Source organism: Rhopilema esculentum, chromosome 5 (genome assembly GCF_057945365.1).
Source record: "Rhopilema esculentum isolate cy_ngs chromosome 5, ASM5794536v1, whole genome shotgun sequence".
NCBI classification, from domain to species: Eukaryota; Metazoa; Cnidaria; class Scyphozoa; order Rhizostomeae; family Rhizostomatidae; genus Rhopilema; species Rhopilema esculentum.
Window position 1 is genome coordinate 10,638,231 of NC_142819.1, and position 26,773 is coordinate 10,665,003.

The following is a 26,773-nucleotide window of genomic DNA, read 5'->3' on the forward strand; positions in this document are numbered from 1 at the left end:
GAAAGAAGGCATAATCTGAAATATTATCGGCGTTGAAGTTTGAATTTGTGCCCTTGCAACGATATAGCATGAAGTCAAAGCCAAAATGGCAGGGTTAAAATATCAAGCTTAGGTTACTCAGCGAGGATAACGGGATTTACACTGATGGGACACATGGATTAAGCTAAGGAACACATGAAAAGGTCTGGAGCATAGGCTAGGATTTTCCAAATTGCGTTCATCTCATCAATAAAACCTTTTGCAAGGATATAGCTGTTCAAATAGGTCCATGTAGCTGAAGATACTTAGTGGCTCTCTTGGAAATCTCCTTAGCTTCCTGGGAGGGGGTCACTACGCCATGGCACAGGATTACCGTTATTGACTGAGTTGCTTTCAATTTTCTTTCCTGTTTCTGCGGAGGAGGTTAGCTATGCAGGTGTTCGGCGAACGTCTTTTGTCGACTCAGCCAACTTGATTGAAAGGGCTGGTCTTGGTTGCCAGCTGTTTCAGATAATTTCCATCTACGTGAATCAATTCAAACAGTTTTCAATGCAATATCATAAGATAACGCATTCTACCAATCACATTTGCTTCAGATATTCGAACAATGCCAGGTTATATTCCGATTAAACAAGCAATAACATCCCTCAAAAAGATCTTTTTTGTGTTCGCTTGCAAGATCAAGATGAAAACAGCTAAAACTCGGAAACTTAAACATTTTTTATGTAAACAACATTTTTTATACATTCATCACTACGCATTTGAGTTATAAAATTTTAATTGGTTCAGTTACCTGTTTGTGTCCTTGTTTCGGATCAATATCAGGTGACTTCAAATCATTAGAAACATTATGCCGACAGTGGGACTGGTGAGAAGAAAACAACTGTGGTTGCTTGCAGTGGGATCTGAGAGCAGGGCGGTTCATGCAACTTTCAATCTAGGAGAAAACGCCCGTTGTGCACTTTTACGACTGATAACAGTGGCAGGGCCTACCCAAAACATTTAGCCACTGCCATGGACTGGAAAAGACATTTTTTGGACTAAAACCAGGCAATTGTTAGACTTCGATTTTCCCTGTAAGGCTCTGCTCTTGTCGGAAAATCGCATCACGTGAATCTCCGTGTACAGCGATCGGTGGCAGCGAAACCGCAGATACTCACGGCTTCTTAGTTGTTTATAACTTGTTTGTTATTGTTGTCGGGTGCCAAAGAAGAACGACGTAAAACATCTTCTGGCAACCATATTGAGAGGAGATCGCGTGTTTCAAACAGCCAAGACCTCTTTTAGTCACGAAGAGTTCATGTATATCTGGGCATAAGCCGGCCGCAAGGATCAAACCTACAAAACCCATTTCTTGTGTGACCAGCAAAATCTTTGCTACGATAGCAGCCAATCAAGCATTACAGTGAATCTTTATCAGCTGCACTTGTAAATCATATTTTGGTGGAGTGTTTTGCCATGGCGTGCCCGGTATTTTTCTACAACGCATCTTGCCTGCTCATTCGATTATTGATTGTAATAGCATACCTGTGTGTTGGGGCGGCAGTATTCAGGACTTTGGAAAAAGACAGCAAAGTAGAGACTTTGAACAGAAGACCTGAAGTTGAACAGTATTTTGACTGGTTCAATTTCGCATTTTCCAGCACGACCACCATAGGTATGACATCATTGAAGGTTGTTTTTCCCAGCGTGGATAATTATCTAACGTTACTTTCTTTATGTGTCACGGTTATGTTGCATGTTATGTTTTGTGTTACATTGCGTTTTCGGTTATATGTCACAATGTGTTATACAGTCACCCCCAATTCAACTAAAAACATCCCTTGCACCTAAAGCCGTTGTTGTCGCCCATCATTTCATTTATCTTATTTCATTTCATTTTCATTCATTTTATTTTATATTATTTGAACAGGGTTAAGTGTACATTTGAATGCTAACAACAAGCTAAATGCTTCTTATCATAAAGATAAAACACTCAAACCTTATAGTAAATAAATAGATAATTATATTATCAACTTTTAGGTTCAGTGCAATAACAGCGAGATGCCCCATGATAAACGTTCTCAAAAGACTCAGAAAAAGGTCGAATAACAGCGCCTACATTTTTCTAGTGCCACTTGACTTTAAATTTTCCCCGTTTGCATGTAATTCCACCTGTTCCCACTCTTGACTAGATTACACATTTTACGCCTCTTGTTTACTTCTTTCATCCAGGCTATGGGAATGTCGTCCCGAGTACATCAAACAGCAAGTTGTTCTACATTTTCTACTCAATCGTTGGCATTCCTTTGATGATTTGGTACCTGTCCCTGTGTGGCCAAATTCAAAATGACATATACACGGTCAGTCTCAAGTATCTTCGCACATGTCTTTGGCACAAAAACGACAAAAGATACAAAGATGTTGGACCTGTTCTAATAAGTGTTCTCGTTTTGCTCATATTTTGGTTTGTGGGTTCGGTTATATTACATAAAACAACTGATTTATCACTTCTGGACTGTGTTTATTATTGGTTTGGAACGATGACGACAACCGGTTTTGGGGATATACTGATAATAAACCACGCTGATGTGACTGCCTTCCATTGCTGGATCGTGTATAAATGGTTCATTCTCAACCTGGTCTTCGGAGTCATACAATCAACTTTAGTCTGGGTGCATGGTTTTAATGAGGCAAAACAGTCCATGTGTTGCATTTGCTGGCATCCGGAAAGTCATTATTATGATGATGCCGATACCATTGCAAGGTACAATTTTGAGTTGGCGAAACAACAAGAGTTTATACAACTACACAGGCAGCAGAAGCATTGGTAAAAGACACAAAGCACATTTTTACGGACGGTTTTACAATAAAACGCACTGTTTTTGCCTGACTTGGACTTAAGAGATCACTGTCAGCTTACACAACTTATATTAAAAACCGAACCCATGCCTTACTTTGCAAGGTTTTGAGTGAAGGCATCTATCTGTAACACCAGCGATTAATTTTGACGTGTTAGTTATAAGGTGTTAGTTCTGAGGTCTAATGATAAGTTTTTGTGTGACCACGTTCACTCTTAGTTTAATGTAAAACCCTGACTTTTATTTTCGCCTCTGATTTCTGATCGGTATCTATAAGACCCAAAGAACCCAAAGACAATATCCAACTAAACAGATATGTTATTCATCAATCCAATTTTTTGTTATTTGATGAATTAATCATAGAAAAGCCGTTGATCATGAACGAAGTAAAAACTTCAAGTCAATATTCAAGTGTGAGAAGGAAGAACCGCAGGATAGGCTGTCCGCCGGATTCTGTGAATCTTGCAATGAGATTTTAAAATGAAAGGAATACAGGAACAAAGCAATACGACGACGAGAATCCAATGTCACGAAATAAATTTTCAAAATAAATTAAATTTAAGAGTATACTAATTTTTCGCCCCGGCATACAGGGCTTCATCAGAGTAATATTCAAGTCTTGGGGAAAAATATTCCTGGATTCGATAAGATTTGGCCGCTGTTTTTAATAATCGTTAGTAGACGTGTGCTAAATATTACCTGTATTTAAACTTAAAAACTTAGATTAGAAAAATTTTATTCTCGGGACCTAGGATTTTAAGTAATTTTAGTTTCACTAAGCTTAGTTATCGTTTTTCTTTTGTTTAAGTAAAATATTGTTATCAAGTATCATTACCATTTTTATGTAAATGTGTTTTATCTATTAAATTTTCTTTTAACACATGTAAGGTTTGAAAACAGTACATTACTGAATTTTTAACGGGTTTAGGTATTATAAAATGAATGAAATTAATCTCGAGCCACAAACCTAACTGCCTGCACTGGCTCCAACAAGTGCAATCGTTGATCTGCTTCCCCCCCCCTAGGTTCTCTTATAATGCCTTAATATTTTCTGTAAAACGCGATGTTGTCTGAAAAGTCCCTTGCCAATTTTCGTGAGAACAAAATAAAGAATCGGATCGAGAAATTAGTAACCTGAATCAACTATACATCTCCGACACAATATGGGTTGGTGGGCTTCTTTCAATACCATCGTCTCTTTTTCTGCCAATTACCTAACCCTTCATTTTTGTCCTTGTTATCTGGCACCATACGAGTATGCCAGATTTGAGGGTTAACAGGTTCATCTCACTGTGTTAAAGTTTCAACCTTTCGTGTCCGTATTCTAATTCTAAATTTGTTAAATAATCTCGAAGGTATTCGCTTAAAAATATGGAAGTATTTTCTGTCTTGAGGCGTGAATTCTAATGGCGAAAGCTTAAATATACCATAGAAATATGATTATAAAACACGGCAAAACTTCAAATGGTTTAATAATGGGATATGAAAATTTCGTGTTGCATACGTATAACCGGTAGCAAGGCGTTTATCCGAGGTGCCATTTGATAATTTCAGATTCAAGCAATACTACGCTTGTTTTTGCTATGTATTTTTCTCATTCGTGTGCTACCCAGTACTTTTATTATCTTATCTCCATTAGGTCATATCTCTGTCAATGGATATACGAAGACAAACAAAGTTTACCTCTGCACAAAGCCGAATATGGCACATAGTTTCTTGCTATTCTGCTATGCCAATAAGGTGAATTGCTAACACAGCCAGGAAGTAAAAGGTAGAAACTGCTTCAACTTTGAAAACTGTCTCCAATGTATCGTACAAATAATATCATACAAAAATTACATTTTTACAAATCAATCACTCTAATTTATAATAATTTGCTCTAAACCATATTACTAAAATGTTTTAGCTTATATACAAGTTGTCTATGCATTTATGGTGTTGTTCTGCCCATAATAGAACTAGCCTCGCCACTTTTAAAGTAGCAAAAATTAGAAGGAATCGATGTCAGCCAAGCATTTCTTCAATAAAGTTTCTAGGTAAAAATTATACAAAATTTCACACTAAAGCATATTGTGAAAATTTGTTCAGGCGTTTGAAAAAAGTAGATATAAGAATCAACGAGGCAACAAAATATGAGTTTTTATTCGCTTTGTGCCTTTTCTCGAAATAACTTCAAGAACTATGAAAGGTCTGCAAAATCAAGTTCATTCTGTCACATGAAAAGCCTCTCTTTCTGTGTTAGATTTTAAAAATGCAACCATTCAGCTTCTTATCTGACACTTTTCGGATTTTGGTAAAGTTTCCCTAATCTCCAGCAGCCTATAGTTTTACAACTTATTTTACTTTTATTGATAACTTAAAATAACACTTTATTTTGCATTTTCTCCCGCCATTGCTAAGAACATGCAGGGATTTACTCGACAATCCAAGGTAGAAAAGATGTGCATACATTCACTGCATTCTCCCCGGTGCATTAAAACTTCCCATGCGTATTTGGCATGTATAGCATAATACACAGAGGACATGTACGCTTTTGCCAATACTCTGTGTAAGCCTTTGCCAGGCACATGAATCAGACGGCCAGCGGTGTTGCTAGCAGGCAGTTCTTGTCAATGTGAAGTCAGTTTCAACATGACTTTCGTCTTGATAGCAGAACTTTCCTCAATCTGGATGTGTACTAACTGCAGGCCCTTACGTTCATACCTCGATTATACTGATTCTTGTTCAGATCAAGGGCGTTTCTCAGCCTCACATCCCATAAGCAGCCAGTGAGACCTGTTCTGTATTGGCCCCTAGAAAGGCTGACAACATCACCATCCAGGCCACCTGTGAGAAAACACACCCTTAGCTATGACGAGATTGAAATTGATACCAGTTGTGACGAAACGAAGCGAAAGTTAGGTAAGGTAGATTCTGTTGGGAAGATACTGTTAAAAAGCTTGGTTTTTAAATCAAAACAAGAGTAGCCGACAATTTCATGCAAAGAAGAATAATCTTATCAAAGGTGGCTTTATGGGATAACCGTTGAAACTTCAGTTAAGAACGAAAAATTTTGAATCAGTAATGATCAATCTAGCGACTGAGCAGCTGTGAAAGCAAAGACCACATACCAATGTAAATATGGCCAGAGGTATCCAAGGCTTGATCTGATGACGTCATTGACCTTAACACGGGTGTAAAGCCATTCAGAATGTAGGCAATTGAAGCGAAGCTCCCGAAGCTTATTCTAAAATGAAAACAAATGAGATTGAAAAATGCGAGGAAAAAGTGGAAGGGGCAATAAGCAAATTTGATACCATCCTCACACAGAATCAAGACAATTTGAAGTTGGGACTTAGGAGGCATACCTCGTGATGATAACTTTGTGTGGCTGCCCATCTGAGATATTCTTATCGTCATGAAACTGAAACAGTCCGTTGCCGGTATCGATGCTGTGAAGAAATACGAAAAATTAACAGCGACGTAACTACCAGGCATCAGTTCATAACAGCATTCCTCTGTGAGCATCTCGTTCCCCTTCTAGACGGCCTTCGGAAGGTCTAAAGAAGACCATGTTGTTTGCCTATGTGTAACGGAGCAAGCACAAAGACCAGCAAGATATGGTCTGTGAAGAATTCAGTGTACATGTGTATTATAGGGTAAACACAAGGTTTCTCTGAACCTTCTAGAAGACAACACTTTAGAACAAAGCAAAATTATAATAAAACTGCAATAACAGAGATTATTTTCTCCACTTTTCTATCATACAGTTAAAAGCACAGGCAAAATTGTTTGCATTTTGCACAAATCTTGCTAGGCATTGCCTAGATAGGAGTCATTAATAGCGAATTCGAAGAGCACGTGCATGATGTTGAGCGGCGAAAATGAGGAATAGGCAAAGCAAAAAAGAATGCGAATCCAAACCTAAGCCTGAGTCTACTGTTTTTGATGCCAACAGAAAAGTAGTCACGTTTGCTACTTCGCAGCTCCCCTAACCACAGAATCAGCCCATCTGATGTAGTGTTTACAGTGAATTCTATGTGATTATCAGTTGATGGCCTAAAATGAAATTTTCATCATAAATGAATCATTGTGTTTGAAAAAAAACAGTTTAAATCTTAAAAGGGAATAATTTATATAAAATCACAAAACTCCAATTTAACTTACGAAACCTTGAAAAATTTCGGTTTGTTTACAAATCTAACGAAAAGAAGTCCAACTTTACCGTTGAAACAAAGCATTGCTTTGAATAAAAAACCGATTTTCAATTAATGTTTTCTTAATAACACTGAAGGCAGTAATTTGTTTTCATTTAAGGGTCAAGTTAACTGATGAAAAACAGTTTCAATATATTTGATGGCACTGAGCCAGATGCCATTTGCAATTAAAATTTATTACCAGCACAAAAATTAATAAGTTTCTGTAACACATACGTTGTGATGTTGTCTTGAAAGAAGATATACCCATCTCCACTGAACCTCGCTTTTGCGTAGCGAGGAATGGCTGGAAAAAATCGTATAATCTATAGAAAAACTATCATGCACGTTTTGTGTTTGATAACTTGGGATCGAAAATTTGGGTGGATTTGACAAGGGAAAATAAGTAACTAGCTCGGCCGTCCAGTTGGGTAGACGAAAAAGTGTTGCTAATTGCAAAACAATATCTTTCTTACATAAACACATACTTGAAATTAAATAGTACATTAAAATGACACCATAGATACACATAACATTATGATGCGTCGCTTATGACAGCTTTTTAAATTCCGTATACTCTTGTCCAGGGCTGGCAAATTTCATCCCTTCTGTAAGCCCCTTAGAAAGACTGGTTTAATGTGTAGTAGGAAAATGAACCCACCACTATCGCAAAGGCTTCCTTGCCAACCAAGAGTACAGCTGCATGTGTATGGGTGTGGCGATCTCACTGTTGCTATGCTACAAAGAGCACTGTTCTTGCATTCATTCAAGACACATGTACGCTGCACATCTTCAATATTTCTACCCACTTTTGTGGAACTGAAAACTGTCACAACGTCGTTTACCTAGAAAATAAGAAATTTAATAAAACAGCAATATTTGAAAGTTTTGATCATTTTAGGTTGGAGTCATACTCGAGTGCCAAATGTAGCAAGAAACCATAAAAAATGCTCGTAAACATAATATGAAGTATCAATGAACAATAGCCATTTCTACAATGCTGTTACATACTTCACTTGATATTCGGCCTTTAAAACAACCTTTTAACTCCACCCCATGCGGTAATGAAAAGGAGACCGACCAAAGAGAATTCCAAAAAGGAGACTGACAAAAGTAAAAGCGAATAATAGCAGTGCTGTTTGCAAGTCCCGAACGCATTGTCACATAAAATTGGCTTGGCTGGCGTTAAATTTGACTGGTTCCTTCCTGCTCAGTAGTCAATGGGCAATAGAGAAAACATGGTCAAATATGATGCAAGTGCAACATATATTGGCAGTCAATTCGGATCTGCTAAGTAAAAGATGTATAAATAACTTACAATAAACCGGGAAACTGTCCCTTCGAAATCTCTTTGCGAATTGACATCCTTCACTGCCTGAATATTCATAGCTGACAATCTCGGCAAGCCACCAAGGTACATGACAGACCCTACATTAAGCTGTGTGTATGAGCCCGATCCCCTTACCCCAATGTACATGTTTGAATCGAGCCTCATTATCGCCTGTTTGAGCCTTCTTTCCACATACAGCTCATGCCACTGTCCAACTTTGACCGTGTTTCGAGAACGCATCGTTGCCAAGCCCAAACCGAGATTGAATCGAACGTAAACATATCTAGAAATATAAAATATACTTTGAGGCACAACAAAAGTCGGCGATCACTATCTATTTTACAATATTACATCTTTTCCATTTTTTCTTATTATTTTTTATCCAATTTACTGGATACACGTTGTAAATTACATTATTATATGAATTTAAGTGTTCTAACCAGCTTAAAAAATTGGTCATCATTATCATTTTAGTCCTTACTCTTTACGATTTAAAGGTCAGAAATATACTTCATATATATATGGACTTTCAAAACGAGCAATGGAAAGAGTTATTTACTTTGGAAACGCTGAAATGAACGCAATTAATGTTTACGCTATACATTATTGAGCTGGTAATCAGAGCTCACTAAGAACAGCTTTGGCTACAAGACTCTTCGTTGCTGACTTGAAACTTTTCTTTGAATTGAAATTAAAATTTCATGAATATATAACTTATTCATAAAAAGGTAGTTTACAAATCACGAAGAAAGTTCAACCATGCTCTGGTAAAAGGTTCTAAAAACTGTTTGTAAGAAAAAAGTTTGAATATAAAATTTAGAGAGATGAACCATTACTATAAAAGGTCTAAAATTCGTTACCCATTCCAAAGACTGATTGCAAAGAAATCTCCACTTGTGCTGTCCGTGTTCTCACTAATGTAAAACAAAAGGCCGTTCAGCTTTGCAGGCTTGAATCTGAGGTTAACCTTTGTGAGATACTTGACATTTGGACTTCTGAATGCCATAAAAGAATTAGCTTTGAAGAATGGTTGTGTGATGTTTATCCCTAAAAATGAAAACAGATATTTAAAGCTTTGATAACAGCAACTAAAATCTGCTTAGCAGTTTGATGATAAAGAATCTTTTAGCAACGTAAAATTCAAATTATATATATGAAAAATGTTGCTCGAGATGAAATATTAGCAAGGTCCCATCAGCCACACTGTTAATCACATTGTGATCCCCTCTCTGGAAGCTGCTTAAAAGCTCACAGGAAAAGCATTAAATCCCAAAGATGAGGCTGTCATCTAATGTTATGATCAAATAGTTTGATGTAACAATTCAAATTATGTCGACACTGGAATAACCAAATTTGAAAATTATAATTCAAGGAATTTTCCAACACAATGTAGTCTTTCACAAATTTCAAAATAGTAGTTACATTAAATGTCATGGATTTAAAGCGGTGAAAAGTATCAGACACGAGCGAAGTAAATCACTCACGTTGATGACAATATTGGCCAATTCTACCAAGCTGGCAGTCGCAGCTAATTCCATTCGCATTTGATTGACAGATGGACCCGGCTGCGCAAGGGTTGTAATCGACACAAGGAATTCTTCGATCTTGACAAAGAACTCCACTCCAACCAGCTGGACAGTTGCAAACAAATTGCCCGCCTATAAAACAAGAAATTTTGTATCAAAAAGATATGACGACGTTATTTTTCAAAGGCTATTGGAAAGAATCGCAAAATTGGTACTTTTCACCAATTTATGTATCTAAATTCATAATAAAAAGTTTAGTTCATTCCACCCAATCCACGTTGAGCAGGTTTGAAGAACATAGAGATTTCATCTCTTGGGAGGCCGAGTATTCAGCCAGTCAAAGTGGGTTTAATGATGTTAATTTCCAACTTAAAGTTGCTTTTCAAAAATACTTGTTTGAACATATTTAATGCTTTTCTCTCAGAATTCCTCCCTCAGGATATCATTAGCATCATTAGCTTACCGTTTTGCGAGCATGTTCCATTATTCTGGCACGGGTTAGGTACACACTCGCTAACCGAATCGTCACCAATATTCAAACCACGTTCAACTGGAACTCCGTTTGCTCCAGAAGTGACATTTCCAGTTGCATTGGTAAGCAAGGCTTTTAAGTTTGATTCTGTGGTTCGGAAATAGGCATTTGATATGGTGCCAATGAATCCTGATTTGAAATAAGCTCTTACAATGCCGGGAAGCTTTGAAAGATCTGGTACGCCACCGATAAAAAGCGGCGTGTATACGTCCAGCCCGGTTAGAAGTCCGGGACTGGTCACGTATACAGGCGTTTGGTTATCGGTATAGATATACCCGGAACGCTTGTTTCTTCCTGCAACTACCAAGTGCCAAGTTCTTGCCGGATCGATCACTTGCAAGCTTCGTGCTGTCGCCACACCACTGCCAAGGTTGTATATCATGTATGTGTAATTGCTGACAATACCAACAGCAAAGAAATCATCGCCAGTCGCTCCTGCAAGATTCAGTAAAACAAAATCATTTTAAAGTGATGATAAAGCTACTCGTCCCATCTTATTAAAATGACAATTCTCTTCTAAATGAGCACAATCTTAACTCCCTGCAATTTCATAATACAAACAGGATTAGTTATTGACTTTATTTCATACATAATCACGGAGTTTATCAAAATCAAAGACTTGTTTCAATTCTTGAGCGGCACGATCGATCAATCAATCAGTTCGCTTTCATATCAATGTGGGTGTACCACAAGGATCATTTATTTAATTTTTACCGTCTTCTTTAAAGAATTAAAACTCTTTAAGTTTATCACCCCAACTGGGATCTTATTTTCTGAATACAATCTTATATGTTAAAACTTTGTCGATAGGGTAAAAATACAACTGTACCACGACAGGGCTGAAAACAATCAACAGCCTGGTGCAAATTTTATAATTAAGGTTTCAAAAGTAGCTGTGACATGATCCAATTTCTTTCCAAAGGTTGAGCTAAAAACGTGCACAACCCAAAGCAAAAACAAATTTCGATCAAAGTCGCCTACCTATTGAGCTCTGAGCTGCATACACGAGAAGTCCATTTTTATGCGAATTTGGGTCGTTAGGATTCACTCTGAACTGGATTTGAATTTCAAACCGTTCATCGGCATTTCTCATGGTTTGTTGCCATGGATACTGAATGTACGAAGAGTAGTTGTATACTTGACTAAATACTGGGTTTGTGATGTTCAATGCTGGAAAAGAAACGTAATGTTTAAACCTATTTTCTAAAAATTGTACAGCAAACTTAGAAGGGCGATTTCAGTACCTTTTGAGAAGATAACTCTTGACTTCCCAATCTCTCAAGTCAACAGAAAAATAAAGAAAAATTGAGCATGGTTCACTTTTTTAAATTCTTAGGTTTTCAGAGATTGAAATGCCAAATTTAGGGTTTTGAGGAAGAGTAAAATCCAAATTGATATTTAACTTCACATAAAAAGCAGTCCTGAAGGATTTTTGCACCCAAACTATTGATAATAATTGGGGTTATGTTCTCAGTAATCCCTGCTAATAAAAAAAGCCAGGACAGGAAATTTTTCCAAGGATGTCATTTACGTCAATCCATTCTAAATTCTTATACTGTCGGTATAAAGAAGAAACTAGTACAAGGGTACGTTTATTCAGAAATAAATCGAAAACAGAGGAAATATCTTACATGACAAGCAGGATGGGCCGTGTCTTCCGAACTGGCAAAGGCAAATGCGCCCGGTCGGTGTCCACACACAAGTACCACCATTGCATGGGTCACCATTACAATGCGCCACCCTCTCGGTACAGTCACTTCCAAAGTACCCGACCCCGCACTGACAAGTGTACCGCTGCATGTCTTCTTTGTTTTGTACACAAGTAGCATTGTTGCGACATGGTCCTCTTTGGCAGGCTGGGGTGTCGCACTCGGAGATACTTGACCAGTTTATAGCATCTGTTAATAATGAAAATATAAGATAGTTGTAGAAAGAGAATTTTGCTGAAAAAGTAGAAAAAGGGCAATTTATCACTTACAATATAACAGGAAAGATAAAATTTGGTACACCATTTGCCAATTGTTACCCTTTTATTGGAAAACGGGAAGGAGTTAGCAGGGATTGGTCGAATCGGTTACTTTAGTATTTACAAGACTTTAAACCATAAAAAGCAAAAATGAAGAATGGGGCAGATTTGCCATATATAATAACACAGCTGTAATTCACCCCAGTACTTGAATGCCTTTCAGGCCTTAATCAAATCTGATTCAAATGCTTTGCAAAAACAACTGCTTGACGTAATATCTTACCAATAATTCGATACGGTTCGCTGTTAACCTGCAGATCCCGGATGCACCCAACGAGGCTGCTAAAGGAAGGAAGACCAGCCGATGAATTGACAGGACGAAATGTATTGTTGATGCCACCCAGAAACCAAGAGGTCGAAAGCTCGATGCTCTTGAAGGTCGCATTTGATGAACGGCTTATTGGAACGGAAGAGTTTACTGCCAAAGAGCCAGTTCCATAGCGACTGTCATGGCTGAAATGAAAATATTTAAAAGGTAATTAGCTTTTTACGCAACAGGTAGTTACACTGAAACTCATCAGCAGGGTTTATAACTGATTGAAATTCGGAGCAGCACATTAAAACAACCCTGTTCTGCCCATCTCATTGTGTATAGATTTGTCAATGCAACATCAAACACTCTGCAACAGGCCAGTTCACAGTAATCCTTAGCACAGAAAGATATTGACCACGATAAAAATATCAGCGATGGCTGAAAAGATTCCAAAATGGATGTTACTTTTATAAAGCTAAAAGTGGCATTAAAATGTTGAAATCTTCTAGTTCAGCAAATTTCTCAAGCGATACTGGAAAGGGCTAGTGGGAAAATTTATTGAACTGGAACTTTTTAACATATTGTGTTATTTTGAAGTTTTTTTCGTTTACAGGATATCATCCCAAATCATTGGTCAATGGACAAATGTGCTGTATAGTTATCTTGTAGAAGCGACAAGAATATACACATATATTTAACAAAAGCATTTTACCTCGCTTTAATTGTAACCAGATTCCCATTGTCAACACGGCTTTGGCTTGTTATTGTTACAACACCAGCCCCTGCATCAAACCTGAACTCAACATATCCATTGACAACCCTTATTAGTATGAAGTCTATGTACGTTTGATGACCAGCGTAAAGCAAGACGCCATTGCTGTTGGTTGTCCTGAATGTCATCACGATTGTGTTGACCACTTCATTGAACCGGATTGGTGCATATTCGACAAAAGAATGTCCATTGAAGTAGGGAAAGTGTATTGTTATCCCTAAAAATAAGGTTTCGAGGAAAAATACAATTTATATAATTATAAAGTAAGTATACGCTATATTCGTTGAATAAAATGCAAATCGATATTTATTCATTATCCTGAAAATTAGAAGCAAATATCTCAATCTGGAAAGCGTGATAGTTTGATCGGATGTCTGAGTTTATGGTGGGGAAAATGTTAGTTTCATGCTGGGCTTAGTCCATTTTTTCAGGTACAGTGCTTAGTAAGTGAAAAGATTAATTTGCATTTTTGAAGCAGGAGAATTAGCAGCAGAAGACTGATCTTATGCATAGGTGAAAAATGTTCAAAACATCACCTTTGAAAAAAATCATTTGAGAAGGTTTCTGATGCAATTACACTTTTAAGATAAAAATAAAAGGGAATTTCTAAAAAGAATTAAAGTGATATGACTTAAAAGCTAGGAAGTGATATACCAACATTACTAGTTATATCATTTTCCGACAGAAGAAAAAAAAGGTGTCTTTTTCATACCTTCGATGCATCTTGGACCGAAAGAGGGATAACCACACTGACATCTAAATGAATTCCCGTTGTTCGCGTCATTAAAACACGGATATCCATTGCACGGCCTGTCTGCGCATGTAATGTTTCTTGGTGGAGAAGTCGTCGGAATGGCAGAAGACATCAAATACATCGATGATTGAGAAGGTGACGGATTAACAGGCGATGCTGAGATGAAGGTCGTATCACCAATAGCACTGGAGGAAATCTTTGACATCGAGATGGCCGTAGATGAATTTCCCAGGATGCTAGTAGCTGTTAATTTCGAAGACAGTGGCGAGATTGAAGCAAAAACCGATCCTGGTAGAATTGACGACGATGTTAGTGAAAATGACGAAGGTACTGGTGAAGAAGGAAAGAATACAGATGCATTTCTTTGGAAACTTGAAGAGGGTCCAGTTTCTGTTGACAATTGCGAAGGGCTGGGGGGTGTCGTTGTTTCAGTTCGCACAAACGTTGGCATGGGTGAATCACTTTTCGTTGTCGTCACTGTTTGGTATGTTGGTGGGAGTTCTTTTGACAATGACGAAATTCCACTCATTGATTGTGATGGAAAATTTGAAGTAGATTTACTGCTGAGATATGTGTCGATGTATGATGACACGAATTGTTTAGAGGCTTGGCTCAACATGGCGGTCCTGTAGCTTTTTAAAGTATTTGAGATAGTAGGTGCAGGCGAGCCACTTTGTATGGCTACTGAAACAGTTGGGCGTGGTGACGAAAATGTATTACTGAATGAAGACACGCTGGTAAACAAGGGTGATGAAGATGAGGTTATAACAGAATGGGTATTTGCGGGCTTTTCAGTCTTTAGGGCTGTTCCAGTAGAATATGCTGATGCGTAAGTGCTGTGTACAATAGACGACAGCCCGAGCGAAGAGTCCACAGACCCATGCAGTGATGATTTAGATACAGACAGGAACGAAACACTACCGGTAGAAAACGATAGAAATGATGAGCCAGTCAGTGCATAAGTGGACAAAGGTAAAACCGATGATCGTTGAAATTCACAGTTTCTGCCAAATGACCAACTGGGGCAATAGCATGTATATGTATTAAAGCTGTCTTCGCGACATATGCCACCATTCAAGCAAGGGTTGGTGGCACACTCGTTATAATCAAACTGACACTGCTTTCCTTGGTAACCCTGTGGGCAAAGACAAACAAAACCACCCCCTGTTGCATTGCTCCTTGTCCTGCAAATGCCTGAATTTTGACAAGGGTTTGGAACACAATTATTCGAATAACTTTGACAATTTTTACCGTAATATCCACCTGAGCACTCGCAAACAAATCCCTGCAAACGCTCTGTGCATATTCCGTGGCCACTGCAGTTTTCCGTCCGACAGTCAGCCACTCGGGTCTGGCAGAATGCCCCGCTGAATCCTACCTTGCAGATGCATCTGAAATTTGACAAAACACTGTCCCTGACACATCTGCCGTTGTTCTTACATTGGCAAGCAAGTGACTCGCATCTTTGGCCACCGTAACCCAAAGGACATGTACAATTGAAGTTCTGACTCGACGTTCTAGTGCAGTTTCCACCTTGCTGGCAAGGGTTTGGTGTGCAAGGGTTTCGCACCATAGTTGATGTAGGCATCGCTGAGCTTTGCCATGCACTGGACGGCTGAATTGAAAGATCTGAGCGATTGTCACTTTGTATTTTAGATTGCGTCTGAGTTTGAACTACAGAGCTTGAAAGAGGAGGCTCTTTAAGTGATAGGCTGGTAAGAATGCTTGTTTCCACAGTGCTGATAGGTGATGGGTGAATTCCGACGCTTGATAACTTCACTGAGCTGAACATGCGACTTTGTGTAAACACAGGACTTGAAAAATGGCTCGGCAATGTTTTACTCGACTGAATGCTGGATGCAGCGCTGATGATAGTGCTAGACAAAAAGCTTGAAGGTAAGAATAAGAAACTGCTGTTTATGCGACTTTGTGTGGATAGGGGGCTTGGAAAATGACTTGTTAATGTTCTGCTTGGCTGTAGGCTAGATGCAGCTCTGCTGGTAGTATTTGACAAAAAGCTTGAAGGTAACAATAAGTAACTGCTGTTTATGCGACTTTGTGTGGATAGGGGGCTTGGAAAATGACTTGTTAATGTTCTGCTTGGCTGTAGGCTAGATGCAGCTCTGCTGGTAGTATTTGACAAAAAGCTTGAAGGTAACAATAAGTAACTGCTGTTTATGCGACTTTGTGTGGATAGGGGGCTTGGAAAATGACTTGTCAATGTTCTGCTCGGCTGTAGGCTGGATGCAGCTCTGCTGGTAGTATTTGGCAAAAAGCTTGACGGTGGCAGTGTGAAGCTGCTATCTGATGAATTCAAGGATTTGGACTGCGTGGTCAACATAACTGAAAACCCTGTTGAAGCTGATGATGTCCAGGGTGGGTATGTGATTTGTTGCTTCAAACTTGTAGAGGTGTTTGCCATGCGCATAAAGCTAGATGAAAACTGTGACGAACTGCTGTCTACTAAAGAAAGAAACATTGATTTTGTGCTTGAAGAAGGCCCTGATGCAGTATCCTTAAAAGTCGAGGATTCCAAGGATTGTTGTGCAGTTTGCCGCTGAGTACTCGATAGAACAAACGATGGAACACTGCCTCTAGTGGACACCAGAAAGGATGGGCCCTGCGAAGGCGATGGGGTTGCTGCAGAAGTAGTAAATCGAAGACTAGTGGAACTGGTTGCATAATTTGGCAAGCTTGACTGGGCAGAACTCTGTATTGAGAAACGACCCAAGACTGTAGTAATTGCTTTTGCTGTACGCGGCAAAGATGTTGTCACTGTAGGGCTAGTGCTAACTGGCGAGTGAATGTATGGGGAGCTTGTAAAATGAATAAGCGTTGAGTAACTGGATGGGAAATAAACTGATGATATGCTGTTTGAGCCTGATTGGATATTCGGCATGCTGCTTGAGGCTGTGTTCACATAATCCGACGAAAAACTCATAAAACGCTCTGCAGTCTGCATGTATGTGCTCAAGATCGGCGTGGTAGTTGCAACTGCTGATGAATTCCTTTGCACAACAGAACTTGAAACATCTCTTGACATGATAGCTGAGCTTGCTGAATTTTGTAAATAAACACTGGTTTGTATTGAAGCTGAACGATCAAGAAGTGATGTTTGGCCCATGCTGGTACTCAATGATGGTGACAAGGACCGGACTGAATTTGCTGCCACAGCGCTTGAAAAAATTCTTGCCACTGAGAAGGTGACTTTTGCCGATGTTCTTTGCTGTAAACTAGACATAGAGTATGATAAACCAAATGTAACTGGTGTCTTTATTGTCGTTGAGTATCTTGCAACACTGGTTAGTGATTGTCTCTCAGCAGAAGATGACATTGACAACGTCTGGACAACAAAACTGTTGCTTTTCGCTGACGTTAACAAACTTGAGCTTATGGTCGTCATGGAGCTCTGGTATTTTGTAATGGTGAGCAGTGACGAGACAAAGTTCGATTGACTGTTCGTCATGATGTCAGCACTGGGCACTAAAGATGACTGAGCTGATATCCAATAGCTGCTTTTTAAATGCGTTACACTGAAAGCTGGAGTCGAAACTTGTGATGACATTGCCATGTTTGTAATAAAAGTAGCGCTTCTTATGTTGGATATTGCCGAAGTAGCAGCTGGAACATAAAACGTTGAACCAAGGGAGACAACCAAGGAAGATGATAGACTTGCTGATCTGTTCTGACAAAGAGTGCCCACATATCCTTGCTTGCAATAGCATGCAAAGCTACCGATACCAACCTCCCTACATTGGCCTTCATTCAAGCAAGGGGTAGAGACACATTCGTTGATGTCAAATTGACAAAACTGGCCTGCATAGCCAGCTGGGCAGTTGCAAGCTAGAGACAAAAAACCATTCTGTCTGCATGTTGCATTGTTTAGGCACGGTGAGGGGGTGCATGTTGTTAATGTATTGCACCTAGGGTCACCTGACAAGTGTCCAGGACACTGGCATGTATAACCGTATGTTCCAAGCACACAGAAGGTATCATCAATGCACTTGCGAGTCTGGTTGTTGCGACAATCGCCATAGTAATCTTGACAGAACAAGCCACCATAATCATTTTGACAAATGCATTTCACTGTAGTGCCAAAAGTGCCACACCTTCCATTATTCTGACATGGGCAAGCAAGACTTTCACATCTAGTCCCATTAAAACCAAACGGACATGAGCAGTTGAAAGTACCACTCGACAGCTCGTTACACTTGCCATTGTTAAGACAGGGACTTGAAAAGCACGGCCCAAGAACACTTTCGCAATTACGCCCACTTGTGTTGGGCTGACATATACATCGATAGGTACCATTTCTCCAATCATTTTGACAACTGCCTGAATTTCTGCATGGATTTGGGCTACAAAAATTCACTGCTGTTTCACACAGGGCACCAGTATATCTTGAGGAACAGCTGCAGATAAAACTGTTTGTTAAATCCGAACACGTTCCATTATTCAAACAAGGATCTGAGGCACATTCGTTTATATTAACTGAGCAGTTAGGCCCTGAGAATCCAGGCTGACAATTGCAGATAGGCCTGTCCAATGCCCTAATACAAGTAGCGCCATTTTTACATGGGTCTTGAATATCGCAGATATGAATCTGACATTGCTTTCCCAAGAAAGCTGGTGGACATGAGCAGTTGTATGTTTGTGCTGTGTAGTTATTGCGACACGAGCCATTGTTGCAAGGATTAGGAGAGCAGTGATCAACAAATGTTTCGCAGCGAGGTCCAGTAAAATTCCTTAGGCAAATGCAAGCAAACGAGCCTTGCTTATTCAAACAGGATCCCTTATTCAAGCAAGGAGATGAGTTGCATTCGTTTATATCATTTTCACATTGATTTCCCGTGAAACCACTGGGACAAAGACAAGAATAGTTATTGGGCAATTTCAGACATGTCGCGTTATTTCTGCATGGCATTATGGCATCACATAAATGATTTTCACATCGATGGCCAGTATATCCCCCTGGACAGCTACATGTGTATGACAAAGTAGTTAAGTTGTTCGTACATGTAGCATTGTTCAAACAAGGGCTGCTTACACAAGAATCCATGTTCGTTTCACACCGTACACCTGTATACATCGAGGAGCAGTTGCACAGATAGCCATTAACTGAGTCTATACAGGTCCCATGTAAACAAGGACTTGAAGCGCACTCGTTTATATTGACTTGGCAATCAGCACCAGTGAAACCTGGTCGGCAAACACACTGATAACCTCCAGGCAGACGCAAGCATACCGCTCCATTTCTACAAGGCTTTAAAACATCACACGTGTGGTTCTCACATCTCGTGCCAAGAAAACCTGCTTTGCAATAGCAGCGATAGCCACCTACAAGATCTGTACAGTTTAATGTTCCATTTTCACTGCATGGATTTGAGAGACATTCATTTATATTTTGGCTACATGCTTGTCCAGTAAAGCCATTCAGACATGAGCAAGTATATCCCTCAGGTGTCCTTTGGCAAGAAGCTCCGTTTTTGCATACATTTGTATCACAAAGGTGGGTTTCACAAGCTGTGCCAGTAAAACCACTAGCGCAGTTACATTGAAACCTATTGATCTGATCCAAACAAGTAGCATTGTTTTGACATGGATTTGAACTGCATTCATTGATTTCTTTTTCGCAATTTTGTCCTGTGTACCCTGGCAGGCACTGGCAACTGTATCTTTCTGGCATCTGGACACACGTTGCACCATGGCGGCAAGGGTTTGTTCTGCATTTAGGAATTTCGCAATGAAACCCAAGATAGCCTCCTTTACATCTACATGTATAGGCATTTATCTCGTCAATACAAGTTGCATTATTAAAACATGGATTCGAGGCACATTCATTTGTGTTGGTTTCACATCTATGGCCAGTGTATCCAGGCAGACAGTTACAGGTGAAACGGCCTATTTCGTTGACACATGTAGCATTATTTCGGCATGGCTGCGATTGACATTCATTTATCTCTGTTTCACAATGTCGTCCTGTATATCCCTGTAAACAACTGCAGTTATAATAATTAAGATAATCATTACAAGTAGCACCATTCATACATGGGTTGGAAATGCAATCATTAACATTTGTTTCGCAGTTTACACCTGTCCAGCCGCTTCCACAATGGCAATCGTAGCCTAGAGTTGTGTTTTTGTTTTCGCAAACTGCACTGTTAAGACATGGCCTACTTGCACACATATCCCTGTCTGTATCGCAGCTCTTACCATACCACCCTTTGCTACAGTTACAGTAATAACTACCAACTTGATCCACACATACTCCGTTGTTACAGTTTGCTCTTAAACGAACACAGTCATCTACGTTTATAGAACAGTTCTGGCCAGTAAATCCAGAAACACAAGTGCAAGAGTAATCAAGACCTGTAGGCAGATCAGTACAAGTAGCATTGTTTTTGCAAGGCGATACTTGACAAGCATTGTAATTGATTTGACATTGTGTCCCATACCATCCAACGTCACATACACATTCAAAGCTGTTGAATTTATTGATACATCTGCCGCTATTAAGGCAGGGGCTAGACAAACACTCGTTGTAATCATCAGTGCAATTTCGTCCAGTCCAACCAGGCAGACAATGACACGTATAATTTGAGAGAAAGTCTCCTGTCTGCTCGCAGGTTGCGTTGTTTTTACAGGGCTTGTAATGACACTTGTTTAAAATATCTTCGCAGTTCTTTCCTTGATATCCAGCTGGACATACACAAGTATAGCCGCCAAATATATTGACACAAAGTCCTCCATGTAAGCAAGGACTTGGTACACATCTGTTGACTAGATTTTCACAGAGCTTCCCTGTATATTCAGTGAGACAGACGCATAAAAAGTTACCAGGTGAATTAACGCAGCGCGAGGACCCTTCAGCAGAGCATGGGTTACTCAAACATTCATTGACGTCACTTTGGCACCTTGATCCAGTATAGCCCTGAGCACATCTGCAACTGTAGCCTCCAACAAGGTCTGTACATACACCTTTATTGAGGCATGGGTTAGACGCACAATTGTCATACAGATCTGTTTCGCAAAACAATCCTGTGACATTCACTGGACACAAACAACTAAAACTTCCTGGTGTGTTAATACATGTTGCATTATTTCGACAAGGTTTAGTATTACATTCGTTGACATCTATTTCACAAAAGTTACCTGTCCAGTTTCCATTGCACTTACACCTGTACCCATTTACTAAGTCTATACAAGTTGAATTTCTCGTGCAGTTATTGTTAATGCAATCATCAATGTTTATTTCGCAGTTCCTTCCCGTGAAACCAGCCGGACAGTTGCAAGAATAATTTTTTTCCAACACCAGATTATTACACGTCGCATTATTTAAACAAGGCATTGGCTCGCAGTAATCAACCCTCGACTCGCAGCGCTTTCCGGTAAAAAATGGGCTGCAGCTGCAAGTAAAGTTGCGTTTTAACCCCGCTGTTACATCAGAGCAATTTCCTGCATTGAAGCAAGGGTTTGAAAAGCAACCATTGTACTCTCCACAGTCAGTACCGTTATATCCGGGACAACATGTGCACTTTGCCATGGTGTCATTAGCATTTGCAATACAAATTCCTCTGCCAGCACAAACTGTGCCCCCGACAAATGGGCAATTGTGTGCTTTCACAATGATTTTTATTCGTAAACCAAGACTACACGTCAGAATGTTGTTTGCTTCCCCTGCTAGATAAAATACTCCAACTCCATAAAATGTTGAATTGAACACCACTGATCCAGTCTGTGTAATATTGGCGATTAATTTGCTTGAATTTCTCGAAACGTCACAACTTGTAAACTGCCTCGAAGAGACATTATACAGCTGCCAGTAAACACTCGACATGGTTGCTAGCATTTGATCAAGTTTTAAGGTTACAGATTGGCCTAGCAAAACATTAATTGGTCTTTGCTGCACAGGAACAGGTTGTTCGGATGACCCACCATAACAGTCTTTGTGCCGATGACAAACCTCTCGATCGCTGACACCCAGGTTCACTAATACTGGCAGACCATGAGGTTTGCATGCAACAAGCCTTGAATTAGGACATACCAGGCTGCAGTTCGTTGCGTTCAAAGTTTGTGAAGATATTGGTGTTGGTAAAAGGGTAAACGACAGCAATATTAATACCCACGAGGGAATGTCCTTCATAGAAACGCGTAACAGCGCGAAAACTAATAATGATACAGCCTCGCTATAATACTCAAATATCATTTTAATGTTGTTCGTTCCAAATGGAATTAGCAGCTGCTTATCCAGTTTCATGTTTGCTGCAGATGTAGAGAAATTGTAACCAGCTGGCCTAAATCAAAGAAAATGATGTGATGGCATAAGCCAATAATGAATCTACTATACAATGCCTGAAATCCTTCCTTGAAATTTATAAGATTTTGTAATAAAAAAGACAATTTCATTCTTCAAGAAAAATTGTTTCTTAAACAGTACAGATTTGGATTGAAATCTATAAGCAGCATATTCCACACGGTCGCCTGAAAAAAGCAGGAGCAAATAGAGTCTGAACACGGGTCACCTTTTGATAAGGAACTTCACAGTGTTATGAATTACGATTCCATTGTCCAGGCAAAACAAATTCTACATAATCATGTATGTTTAATGAGCCCTCGCCGTAAAACTTTTCCCATTTCTGAGCTGTTTAGAAGGCTACTGATTTCGTGTGTTTTTAAAAAAGAAAAAAATTGAGATCTCCTAGCCACAAAAAGGCCCAAATGAATACAAAAAGATTTAGCTTGTGGTTTTAACTTTATTGCCGTCTAAGCTTCTAGAATCTGTTTCTTTTTTGGGAGGAATTGTAATTGTTGGCGATGCATATAGTTTTAAACTAATAGACTATCAAGCAATAGGTGCAGTGTGAATAAACTTCAGGAAGTGCAAATAATTTGAATTTTCTAACATATTCTTCAAGATCCTTTGTTCTGCTTAAAATGCATCAAGATGAAGAGACCCTTGTAACAAACTGATGCCATTAAAGACTGTCTTATGGCTCTTTAGCATCATTCACTTTTTCTTATACCTGGATTCCATTGTTTTCTTTTTAGAACAATGATCATATAAATTTCATACTTTATAGCACTGGTTACAGGTCCATAGAATATTTTGATATTTTTGCACTTAATACTTCGTTTGAATGTGTTGCTCTAACATCATCCAAGTTGGTAAAAACTGCAACAAGGAAAATTTAAATGAATCTAAAAACATGTAAATAAAAGATTTAGCATTTAGGATAAGAATTAATGCTTTAGATATTATTTGTATGTTCTGGAATCACCTCCTGGAACTGGAATCATTATCAATTATGTTCATACAACAGGACTTCTAGTTTCAAGCTTATGTGATGCATATTTGAAAAATGATAATGATTATTCTTGGAAGTGACCAGTGGCACCTTTGAAGGGGGCTCCAGGGGGGGTCAGCCTCCTCTCAACAAGTAGGTTCTTATTTAGGATGGCACCCCTGGTAGTGACTAAACTCACTCACTAATACAAGGAAGCTATAGAAAAATCAACCAAACTTGCATGTAGGGCTTCAACAGCCAAATAGCTTGCATATGCAAAGCCTGATTTTAAACACACAACCCAAATAAAGCACCACAACTATGCTTATACCCTGTTTACACTATAGAAAAAAGAACAAACTCCTTGGTTCCATGCTTCGAAAAGTGACAATAGGCCTTGCGTTTGCACTAGGTATCTTGTTGCGTGCTAGTTTGGGAATGGCCCAATCCTTCTTTGGCTTTGCTAAAAGCAAAATTCTTTGATTCCATTCCGAAAACATGCTTTTTCTCTAGTGTAAACAGTCAGGAACAAAACTTAAATAACGATAAATGTAGGTAAATTGTACCAGGAAAATTTTTTTTAAAATAATTAACAGCGTTTCAAGCATAGCCTGTTATCAAGGAACAAAACTTGTTGATTACAATTTTAAATGCGGCTTAAACTAGCATTGAAGCAAAGCTTTCTGAAAACATTAAGCTTGATCACTGTGCTACTGGGCATGCTTCATATGAAAGTTCTGCTCTTTTTACTCAAGTGTAAATGGGCTCAAATTTGGATCTGTTCTCTTTGCTTAAGTGTAAACGTGATGAAAAAGAGGTATCGTGCCCAAACAAGAATGGAACCAAGGAGTTCTGTAGTGTAAATGGGGTCTAATTGTTGTCAATGACATAATTATTTTGAGGATGAGCATCATCAACCTTTAAATTTTGTACTTCCACCTTTAGTTCTGATAAATCACAAACTTAAAAGATGTTTGAATATATCCTGATATTTCTGAAACATTTTTTTCTAAGCATCAAAATATGCAAATGTTAAAACAACTTGAGAGTTGAATCATTTGAAAACATATTTCCTTTGATGCACATTTGAAAATACTTTGTTTCCGATTGGATGCAAAACCTTTTATTCATGCTCATTGAGAAGGGAACACAAACTTTTATAATTATATGCTTGTAGATGTTTTCTGAGACCAGTTCATGTGATACTGTATATCACACAATATCATACTGAGGGCCCAGGGATGTGATGCTGTGGGGGCTACATCCAATAATCAATGAGTGTAAAGGAGGCCTTTCCTTTTTCTGCCACTGCTTTTTTAACATTTTGCAATCCTCCAAAAATGCTCTCAAGGCAATTTTATTCAGACTTGTGAAAAAAGCACCTTAAATTTCTGAGAAGCTTGTTTCATGGAGCACCTTCATTTTGCTTTAGATCAAGGCCTGGTTTAACTGTAAGATTTTAGAGTCAAATGGACCTCAGGGCCACGTATCTCAGTGCACGTATCTCACCAAATTTAATTGTACCTTTAGTATTTCAAAGTATGTATGTGGATTTAGGTACGTTTAGTTCTTACTATCAGTCGACTTTTTACATAAACCTATTGAAAATCATAAAAGACATCAATCAAAATCAGCAACAAAAAACATTAAAGTGTGAGAAACATAAATTCTTTTAAAGCAGAACAGCACTGGTTGTTGCTTCCAACAAATCATGTACCTCCGGGATTTTTTAACATAAAAAATGCAGGGCTCTTCTGTAATTCATAAACTTCACATGTAATTCATAAATCAGAAGTAATAGTAGGTTTATATCTTCTCCTAGATTTTGACCCAGTTGATTGAGTAGGATTGATAAACAGAATCAAGAATGGGATAATGGTATTATTTTGTCATTTAACCTTTAACTTTACTAAACCTGATATGGTGGATATGTCATTTAACTTTTCATTCGATCACTTTCAACGTATGTGGCTTCCTTGGCCTAACTAGGCCGAAGGTTGTGCGTTATGTAAATACAATGATATTTGAACTAAATCATAACCAATCTTGCATAATCTAGTTAAAAAATTCTTCTCACCAATAGCATGCCTCTGCCTTGGCTATAGATTTCTCTTTTAAGATTTCTTTCCAATAAATCTTACAAATTTCCATCCAACAACACTGATGACCAAAGATCAAACGAGGCAGTAGAATAAGGGCGGTAAATAAGGAAACAAAAGAGAGTTTCAAATCAACCAATCACATGATAGAATTCCGAACATATGGAAGTGTGGGTTAAAGATGGAGGATAATGCATCGTTTCCTAGCAACCCATGAAAACAATGAGTCATTGTTGACGCGACGAGACAAAAATCGCGTACTCGCCGATTGAGACTCAAAACTCAAAATTTTTTATCAGCATATCTGATTAATTGCAACATAAGGGTTTTAAGATTAGAAAATTTAAAACGCATTTTAATAGTATATATACTATAAAAATATTTACTATAGCAAACAAAAAAAAGCAAAACATAAATATAAATATAGTCAATGATATAAAGAAACTTACGTTGGAGAATGATAGCTCAGCTTTTCAAGATTATGACTTGTATACTATTAGAAAGTAAGGAAATAACTTCTACTTCTGATAAAAGAAAACAAACTGTAAGATTAAGAAAAAATTAGAACCAGCCAAGAAACTAAAAAAAAAAATTACTGTGCAACTTCTAATATGGTGGTGGAAATATGGAAAGGCTTAGACAAATTAAAATTCCTTTTTGAAAATGAGTTTGCAACTGGCATTTCTTATTTTGGATGGGAAAAAATTTAAACCATGGAAGCTGATGAGTTTCAATTCAATATCATCAGATGCAAAAAGGTCTTCAGTCGACTCTCTGGTTTTGTTTTAAAAAAGGACTCATTGTGTTAAAATTTGTGTCTCGCTGTGATATCTTTGCACATGCAATGCAGGTTCCTTTTTCGCCTAAGCTTAAAGATTTCTCAAAAAATCCAGCCGAGAATGACGGGGGATTGTGGCTTTCCCCAAGGACTGGGTTTTGTTGTGCACGCAAAAATTCTCACTCTCCTCTACCCCCAATAGCTACCGCTCTTACGTAGCTTTTTAGGGACTACAACTGAAGGGCTAAGCCCTTGTTGTTATGAAAAGGAAAGTGCTCATTTTTATTAAACAAAGGAAGGTCACGAGGACTGGATCAACAGCCATCCTAGTTAGGAAGGAGGGCAGCCAACCAGGTAGTGCTGGCGCCAAGGGGAGTATGGGGAATAATTACCCCCCCCCCACTTTCTTAAAACATGGTCTACAT

The 26,773-nt window shown here is 38.7% G+C and overlaps 2 protein-coding genes across 3 annotated transcripts; one reads left to right on the forward strand and one right to left on the reverse strand.

Annotated features, from left to right (window-relative positions):
* The first annotated feature begins 1,437 nt into the window (after window positions 1–1,437).
* LOC148960273 (potassium channel subfamily K member 9-like) lies at window positions 1,438–7,839 on the forward strand. Its single transcript, XM_089108682.1, has 2 exons — window positions 1,438–1,636; window positions 2,194–7,839. The coding sequence occupies exons 1-2, from the start codon at window positions 1,438–1,440 to the stop codon at window positions 2,790–2,792; spliced, it is 798 nt and encodes a 265-aa protein (XP_088964808.1). The 3' UTR covers window positions 2,793–7,839.
* Window positions 4,608–25,696, reverse strand: LOC135689716 (uncharacterized). 2 transcript variants are annotated; one of them, XM_065207036.2, is made up of 17 exons: window positions 25,549–25,696; window positions 23,260–23,359; window positions 14,146–22,481; window positions 13,374–13,650; window positions 12,632–12,861; window positions 12,014–12,280; window positions 11,364–11,552; window positions 10,314–10,817; window positions 9,809–9,982; window positions 9,185–9,371; window positions 8,313–8,607; window positions 7,656–7,839; window positions 7,232–7,301; window positions 6,723–6,857; window positions 6,167–6,250; window positions 5,930–6,045; window positions 4,608–5,645 (listed from the first exon to the last, which is right to left on the reverse strand). In XM_065207036.2, exons 3-17 carry the CDS (start codon window positions 22,442–22,444, stop codon window positions 5,497–5,499), a joined length of 11,160 nt encoding a protein of 3,719 aa, XP_065063108.2. In that variant the 5' UTR covers window positions 22,445–22,481; window positions 23,260–23,359; window positions 25,549–25,696; the 3' UTR covers window positions 4,608–5,496. The 2 variants fall into 2 exon arrangements, with proteins under 2 accessions (XP_065063108.2, XP_088964793.1); XM_089108667.1 differs by lacking the exon at window positions 23,260–23,359 and having other exon boundaries at window positions 25,549–25,683.
* Window positions 25,697–26,773: the final 1,077 nt, after the last annotated feature.

What these genes read in the sequence shown, in the direction of transcription:
- LOC135689716 (XM_089108667.1), bottom strand. Translation starts at nt 25,622, where the DNA reads ATGGAAATTTGTAAGATTTATTGGAAAGAAATCTTAAAAGAGAAATCT. An exon ending in CGGCCCATCCTGCTTGTCAT is followed by an intron (nt 11,553 to 12,013) that starts GTAAGATATTTC and finishes TTTCTTTTCCAG; the next exon opens with CATTGAACATCACAAACCCA. An exon ending in TGGCCAATATTGTCATCAAC is followed by an intron (nt 9,372 to 9,808) that starts GTGAGTGATTTA and finishes TTTCATTTTTAG; the next exon opens with GGATAAACATCACACAACCA.
- LOC148960273 (XM_089108682.1), top strand. Translation starts at nt 1,438, where the DNA reads ATGGCGTGCCCGGTATTTTTCTACAACGCATCTTGCCTGCTCATTCGA. An exon ending in TTCCAGCACGACCACCATAG is followed by an intron (nt 1,637 to 2,193) that starts GTATGACATCAT and finishes TCTTTCATCCAG; the next exon opens with GCTATGGGAATGTCGTCCCG.